Source organism: Lactuca saligna, chromosome 9 (assembly GCF_052625555.1).
Source record: "Lactuca saligna cultivar CGN05327 chromosome 9, ASM5262555v1, whole genome shotgun sequence".
Lineage (NCBI taxonomy): Eukaryota > Viridiplantae > Streptophyta > Magnoliopsida > Asterales > Asteraceae > Lactuca > Lactuca saligna.
The window spans coordinates 147,368,059-147,376,730 of record NC_136425.1 but is presented as its reverse complement, the minus strand read 5'-3'; the positions used below and the strand labels follow the sequence as shown (position 1 = coordinate 147,376,730).

The 8,672-nt window shown below is 27.6% G+C and overlaps 1 protein-coding gene across 1 annotated transcript; it reads right to left on the bottom strand.

Annotated features, from left to right (window-relative positions):
* Positions 1 to 4,063: 4,063 nt before the first annotated feature.
* On the bottom strand, positions 4,064 to 7,650 carry LOC145017748 (uncharacterized). The gene is made up of 7 exons (XM_078975716.1): positions 6,860 to 7,650; positions 6,573 to 6,788; positions 5,785 to 6,469; positions 5,074 to 5,577; positions 4,868 to 4,987; positions 4,650 to 4,788; positions 4,064 to 4,458 (listed from the first exon to the last, which is right to left on the bottom strand). Exons 2-4 carry the CDS (start codon positions 6,582 to 6,584, stop codon positions 5,327 to 5,329), a joined length of 948 nt encoding a protein of 315 aa, XP_078831842.1. The 5' UTR covers positions 6,585 to 6,788; positions 6,860 to 7,650; the 3' UTR covers positions 4,064 to 4,458; positions 4,650 to 4,788; positions 4,868 to 4,987; positions 5,074 to 5,326.
* Between the last annotated feature and the right edge of the window lie 1,022 nt (positions 7,651 to 8,672).

Sequence of the window (8,672 nt, the reverse complement as noted above, 5' to 3'; positions counted from 1 at the left end):
TAGCTACATTATTTCAACATCATATTAGATATCCATTTTTAAGAAAAAAAAATAAGTATATGAAAAAACATACCAATAGCAACAACATCGGGCCTTTATAATAACACTTGGGGTCGTCTGGACGCCATCTCCCTTTTGAATTTGTCACACAGTACAACAGATATGCACACCAATCGATTTTAGAAATGTCATCTACTTCAACAAGTGCTCTAACTGGAACTAAGTTGTTTGTCCCCATAGGAATGGATTCTGCAAACGTATTAACAAATAAAGCTATGAAACCCAGCTTGAAATTCATATCCACGTGTTCGGATTTTTGAATAATCTTCTTGTAGTTTGTTGCATTTGCCTTTCCGTATTCAAGTTCCTTCATCCATCCATCAAACACTTGATGATCTTCACTAACCTTGTGCAAATCAAATAAGCTTTTTCCAGTTTTGGGTAAACCAAACACTTTATGAATTTTTTCCTTTGTGATCTTTATTCTTTTTCCTTTAATCAGATACTGTTTGTGCCTTCATCGTAATGCTTAAGCACAAAATGGCAAAGTTTTAAGGGAATACTCTTAATGTTGATCTTCAAAAAGGCTTTAAATCCCATCCGTTTCACCCAATCTTTTTGTTCTGATGTCAAAGAACTTACAGCATCTGTCATCAATCCAGGTGTTGATCTAGTGTTTATTGAAGGCAACTCCTTCAATATATCTTTCACAGTCTTTTGCTCTTTCACGGTTTTTTGTTTCTTTATTGCTGCACGATTATCCCCACTATTCGTCTTCTGTTTTCCTTCTTTAATCTTTGTCACTACAAAGTAATATTCCAAACAGAATATTATACATATACACTTATTATATCAGAATATTCTATGAAATTTAATCGAAAAATACTATATCATCTAAGTAAAATGTAGATATTTATTCAAAATATATTATTTATAAAAATTTAAACTCAAATGTTGCAAAATCCTATATCAGCTAAGTAAAACAACAAAAAAATCAAGTATAACATGATTTATGATATAATAATATATAGAATGTGTAATATGAACCATAAATATTTCATATCATAGAAACATACTTTCACATCAACAAACAATAGAAAATACTTTCACATCAAAATACCAAGAATTTTCAGTTATGATCCATAAGCAATTGATGTCAAACATAATATTGTTCCATAATATTGGAATTGTAAAGTATAAAATCATAATGATGTAAAATGCTTATGCTAACTCTAATTGTAAATGCATAATCAATAATAACAAATATGAATTTTATCTATATATGACATTCTTGCTATTAGAATAACATTAATACACAAGATATTATAGTACAAATACAATAATTGATGATATACCTTTTTTTTCTTTGGCTTTTGCTGTTGTATTGGCTGATTCATCAATAAGCTTCAATGATTTTCTTCTTTCAATTAGTCGTTCGGCTATTGAAGTTTTTTCATGAGTTTTATCCATATACAACCTTCTTGCTGTTTATTGTCATTTTCATAATCAAATTAGGAAATAATAATTGATTTATCATATCCAAATATCTAGAGTAACATTTAAAAATATTCTACTAGAATAAGATTAATAGAACATAGAAAAACATTAATAGAATATAGAATATTTTATTTGTAATACATAGAATAACATAAACAAATGAGATAAATATTTTATTAGAAAACATTGAATACACAATATATCATTTATTCTTTTATATTTTATTATAATACATAAAATAGTTTATTAAAGTATATAGAATAACAGAAACAAATTAGATTAACAATTAAAAATATTATATTAGAATAAAATTAATAGAATATAGAAAAACAATAATAGAATATAGAATATTTTATTATAATACATAGAATAATAGAAATAAATGAGGTAAATATTTTTATTAGAATAGAATAATTGATGATATACCTTTTTTTTGTTTTTCTTTTGATGTTGTAGTTATTAATTGATTGATCGACTTCGATGATTTTCTTTTTTGAACCAACTGTTTGCCTGTTGAAGTTTCAACTTCACTACTTCTACCCAGTGTCATCATTTTTATTTTTGATTTTGTCATTCTTGTTATAATATTATTTACATGAAAATAATTAATGTTAAATACAATTTAAATGTAATATGTAATAGAAAAACACTTACATTTATTTCAAAATTATATTCTAACTCATCATAATACATACACACAAAGAAAACAACATATAAAGATACACATAATAAATTTAAAGCAAATTGACCAATATACCCCTGCACTGTTTCTTTATGAGATTAAAATTACTCGAATTTTCTATAAACACAGTTACATACATACACATTAAAAACATAAGCAAATTGATGAATATGTCCTTGTACATAGTATTTTTTCCATCCACTTACCCTAGTGATGCTTGACTTAACCATGCATAAAGTTTATATAATGATTAAAGTTTTGTGTAAAAGAACAGTTAGAAGTTGAATCACATAGTAAGATGTCAAAAGTGGAATGATAACTCTCTATTTTATCAGAAAATGCAGAAAACACATATAATAACGTGATTGTTAATTACACAATTTTGTTTTTGTTTATGTGATGAGTTATATACTAATTCAGATCAAGTTCTGAATTATTACAGGACATAATATGCAATTGTTTAATGGAAAAACTTTATTATTCTTATTCAGACCAAGACCACCAGGACCAATACCATGAGAATGTTTCTTTTCATATCTGCCTTGAAAGCACTTGTGTATATTTCCTTTTTCACATACACACAAAATCTCAAAAGTAATAAATAAATGTGTTTGGTTGAAATCAAAACTGAATGCCCCTGCAAATAGATGAAAGGCTAAAGCTTTATTTATCATTAATCCAAAGAATCCCACATAAGAATGTATTAAATGTAATATAAGTAGGGGCATATTTTTGTTATAAATACATACTCAAACAACACAAAAACGCCCATATTCACTAAGAAACAAGAGCCCGATGCCCTAATTATTAGTATGTAGATATGGAGACTGGAGGAACAATAAAAGGTCAATTCTCAAAGATATATCGTCGTTTTCAAACAAACTCAGGGATATAAATGATAATTAACAGAACTAAAATACCTGGAATTTCTTGAGAAGTTTTGGTAATAATGGCATTTAGGTGATCTGATGGTGTAGATTCTGAAGCACGCATTGATGTAGCCATTTTCGTTGATAAGAAATACTCGATAAGAATGAAATTAAGTTTAGGGTTTTATCGATGTTATCAAGTGAAAATCGGATTCACAACATCGAATATTGAAATTGATACAGGGAGAAATCGAAGATGACGAGTTCAAGAGCACAAGAAGTTAGGGTTTTGATGGAGTATTTAAAACCGAAAATGATAAGAAGTTTTGGAAGACGGTTTTTGAGAACACAGATGAAGAAATTGAGTTTTTTCATTTTAATGTTCTTCCATCGTGCATAAGTATAAAATCTCAAAGTTATCACGTTTGTCCCTTTTTCGTCACTGGAAAATAAGTCCTAGTATTTTTAGTCCCTTTTAATTTAAAAACTTACAGTTTGGTTCAAATATTATTTTAATTGTAAAATAAAATTACTTAATTACAAATATTCTAAAATAAATATTTTCATTTATTCTAAAATTTTACTTATACTAATAGAGACAATGTATTTTTTTTTTTATAAAGTATACTAAAATTTATATTATCGTAATTTTTTATTATTGTAACATGATACTAAATCTAATTTCATTTATTATTTTTATTAAAATATTGTAAAACAAAATTACATATTATATTAAAACGTTTTATTATTAAGTATTTTAATGAAACCAGAATAATCAGAATAATTCACATAAAACAAATTAGAATAAGCTTAATACAGTATTAACAATATGTGTTTTAATCATTTATCATTTTACCAAACAATTTTTTAATCAAATAAATAGGCATCATCAAACAAAAAGTTTAAACGCAATATATCATTTACTATTAAGCAGTAAATATTTTATCAAGATACCAACTAACTGGTTTAAGCATATCATTTAGCAAAATATCAATGGTTTAAGTATATCCTCAAACATAATCATTTTAAAAAAACAAAATAGAAAATAAAATGTCTGTATGTAATAAGCCAATATAAAATTTTTTCAAACTTTCTTCATTTCCAAATTGTCTCTTGCTTCACTGCCTTCTTTCACCGACATACACCTAGTTTTCTTATCAAGTTTTGAAAATTCCAATGCTTCTGTAACATTCAATTTTCTCTGCTTGTTGATTTGATGGTTTGCTAGCTTAGAAACATAAAATGTACGCAACTTTGCAATCTTTTTAGATGCCTCATCAAAAATATACCATCATCATTTGTCTTAGTTTTTGTTTACCATGTCATTTTCATTTTCTTTGGCTTCATAGATTTAAACAAAGAAACCTTATCCCGCCGATTGTTGTCCAAAAACTTTGAAAAGTACATTTGCTGCAATGCATATTAATAAAATACCATTATTTTTCTAAAATGATAACTATATTAAGTAAATAAATCTTATAAGAATATAAATATTATATTTTATATTCTAATCAGAATTTATTTACTAATACAGAGTGGTTTTTTAAAGTAAACAATTATGATTAAAATAAAGTTTTTAGATTTATGGAAGAAACATTTACCACAAGTTTAGGAATCTCTCCATAGACATCTTCTACTTTTTTGGTGTATCTTATGTTGTCAATGATTATATGTTCTGGATTTGTAAGGTTGAAAAGAATACAATAAAAATGACCACGGTTGTGTATTGGAAAAAAACACCTGTAGTTCAAACATAAATACAAATGAATTTTTATAAATTTTAATATGAATATGTTATCTTGTAATCAAAAATACATACCAGATTAATAGAATTGAAATCCACTTTTCTTTTGATGTCATATAAGTAATTGTTTACAGCCTCATAAAAAAGTCGGGATCTTTCAACAAAAGGTATTGAAGAATCCAGTAATTTTTCTGTCTGTACATATAGAACAATAGAAATATTATAATACATTGTTTTAAATTATAATTAGAATATAGAAAATAAATTTAAAAATTAAGTACCATAATTTGAGTGTTGAAGAAGACACGTGGTGGTGATTTTTTGTTTCTCAGGTTTTCTTCTTCAAAATTAAGAACAGCAGCCCAACAATCAATAACGAAAGGATGTATCTTATGATTTGGACGCATACCCTCAAAATGCACCCTATCCATTATGTCTCCAGACTCAGTTTCAAACAGCATTTCCCTTCAAAACAAAAATATTGAATTGTAGTTAAAATATTCCAATAGGAATATTACACAATTATGAATTTACTTATATTGGATCTTTGTCTGCAACGCATCTAAACATGATTTGCGCCATTATCTCTTGCTCAGTACTGACTTTTTCACTTAAGTCAATTACCCTATTCACAAAAGGTGATCTAAAAATATCTGGATTAGTCACCTTCCTTTTCCCTCTTTCATTCACATTCTGTCCCTTTTTCCCTTTCTCATCTAAAATATGCTCTTCATTCCCTTCTAATTCTCCATCTTCATCACTACCCTCAGAATTATCACCAGTTTCTGCATTGTTTATTAGTTGGGTTATTTGAAGATCAAAGGAGGGAAATTCTGAATTTTCAAATGTTAGCTTTTTTGGAATAGGAGATCTGACAACTGGATTTTGAATTGTATTTGAATCTGGATTTCTGTTTGAGAATATTCTAAGCAAATCCTCATCCATTTTTTCTATGAATGAATCAGACCAAGGGGAAAAATCAATAGATATACCTTTTGGATTGTGTTTTGGTGTAACAATTGAGCTCTCACCTATGTTGTCTCCAACCACCTTCTCTACAATATTCCCCTCCCTAATATTCTCCCCACCAATAATTTCACCACCTTTAACAAGATTTTTGCTCTCAACATTGTCTTCTAAATTCTTTTTTTCAATAGTCTCGTCTATATTATTCACCTCTGAAGCAAAATTTATTTTGTCATCAACATTTATGCCTTCAAATTCTATTTGTCTTTCTGGATTATGCGGATGTCTAATCGTTTCCTCGCCAATATTATTCTCAAAACCCAAATTTATTCGGTCATCAACATTCATATCTTGATCTTCTTCTTGTGTTTCTTCATTCTCTGGAAACTTCTGTTGTAATGGTTTAACAGCTAAAAATGCAACCAACTTTGTATTCATTCCTTCATCTTTATCATCATCAGAATCAGAAATGTTTGTTTTATTAAGCTCTTCATCTCTATCTGATTTGACTTCAGTTCTCTCCTTAATAGTTTCTGATTTCTCTCGACTAGAAAAAAGTGTAGTTGAAAATATGTCTCTAAACTTTCTTATCATCTCCTTCGTTTTATTGTCTTCAGGGAACTTCGATAGACAATGAAAAATAATATCTTCCATATCATTCTTTTCAGTTGAGATATTGTTGAAAATTTTTTCATACTTTTCTTCATACTCCTGGGAAAAAAAGACATTAGAATATTTTTATTATATTAAGTTAGGATATAATTAAAATATATTCTAAAACATAATTTAATAATATATTCTACTTAGAATATACCTCAATACGCATGTCCTGATTCTCATTCACCTATTTTTCATTCTTCTCAAGTTCTAAATTTGAACTTTCTTCAATTAGATTCCCAACCCCAAATCCACCAGCTTCAATCCCAAAAGATTGTCTTTCCTTCAACTTATCTGCTGTCCACATCGTAACTAATAGTGTTTTACGTTCTATTTTTTGGAGCTTGCATTCAATTTCATCACAGTAAATTAGCTGCATTATTTCAACATCATATTAGATATCCATTTTTAAGAAAAAAAAAATAAGTATATGAAAAAACATACCAATAGCAACAACATCGGGCCTATATAATAACACTTGGGGTTGTCTGGATGCCATCTCCCTTTTGAATTTTTCACACAGTACAACAAATATGCACACCAATTGATTTTAGAAATGTCATCTACTTCAACAAGTGCTCTAACTGGAACTAAGTTGTTTGTCCCCATAGGAATGGATTCTGCAAACGTATTAACAAATAAAGCTATGAAACCCAGCTTGAAATTCATATCCACGTGTTCGGATTTTTGAATAATCTTCTTGTAGTTTGTTGCATTTGCCTTTCCGTATTCAAGTTCCTTCATCCATCCATCAAACACTTGATGATCTTCACTAACCTTGTGCAAATCAAATAAGCTTTTTCCAGTTTTGGGTAAACCAAACACTTTATGAATTTTTTCCTTTGTGATCTTTATTCTTTTTCCTTTAATCAGAATACTGTTTGTGCCTTCATCGTAATGCTTAAGAACAAAATGGCAAAGTTTTAAGGGAATACTCTTAATGTTGATCTTCAAAAAGGCTTTAAATCCCATCCGTTTCACCCAATCTTTTTGTTCTGATGTTAAAGAACTTACAGCATCTGTCATCAATCCAGGTGTTGATCTAGTGTTTATTGAAGGAAACTCCTTCAATATATCTTTCACAGTCTTTTGCTCTTTCACGGTTTTTTGTTTCTTTACTGCTGCACGATTGTCCCTACTATTCCTCTTCCTTTTTGCTTCATTAATCTTTGTCACTCCTTAAACATATTTTCTATCACCGGTTCTCTTTTTTACATAGATTTCTTCATCAGATTCATCATCTAATTCATTACATCAGTCATAGATGTTAGTAACCCCACAAAAATCCAAAAATCATATTTCATTTAATTACAAAGTAATATTCCAAACAGAATATTATACATATACACTTATTATATCAGAATATTCTACGGAATTTAATCCAAAAATACTATATCATCTAAGTAAAATGTAGATATTTATTCAAATTATATTATTTATAAAAAATTAAACTATGTTTGCAAAATCCTATATCAGCTAAGTAAAACAACAAAAAAATCAAGTATAACTTGATTTATGATATAATAATATATAGAATGTGTAATATCATAGAAACATACTTTCACATCAATAAACAATAGAAAAATACTTTCACATCAAAATACCAAGAATTTTCAATTATGATCCATAAGTAATTCATGTCAAACATAGTCTATGAAAAATATTCTTCGAAACACTCTAATATTTATATTGTTCCATAATATTGGAATTGTAAAGTATAAAATCATATTTCACGAAAAAAAAAAGTTTAGATTATTTTACCCGTTGAATGTGTGTATGATTCTTTCTCTGATTCTGTTGAAGAATCAGAAACATGTTTTTTCTTTTTGTGTTTCACATCATTATGGATTAATTTCTTGTGGCGCTTGAAATGTTTTTTGACTTTTCTTTTTTTCTTTTTATTTACTTTATCTGCATCAATAATTATTCTATTAGAAAAATATAATATACTTTTATTGGATGTCAACATATATATTATAAAAAACAACATATTTTACCATATTCATCACTCTCTGTTGTGGATGTCTCTGACTCTGATGTCTCTGACTGTAAAGATGAAGAATCTGAAACATAGTGTCTTTTTTTCTTTTCAAGTATTTTCTTCTTTTTTGTATTTTTAGCTGTATGAAGAAATTTAAAAATTGAAATAAATTAGAATATTTATTTTAATCAACTTGAATGTTCATAATAATCAACCGAAAAAAATAAATCCAAAAAATTAGAATAAGTGTTTTAAATAATGATTGTTGATACCTTT

Coding starts and splice junctions, on each gene's coding strand:
- LOC145017748 (XM_078975716.1), bottom strand. Junction 5,578..5,784: donor ACCAAAACACAATCCAAAAG/GTATATCTATTG, acceptor TAAACAATGCAG/AAACTGGTGATAATTCTGAG.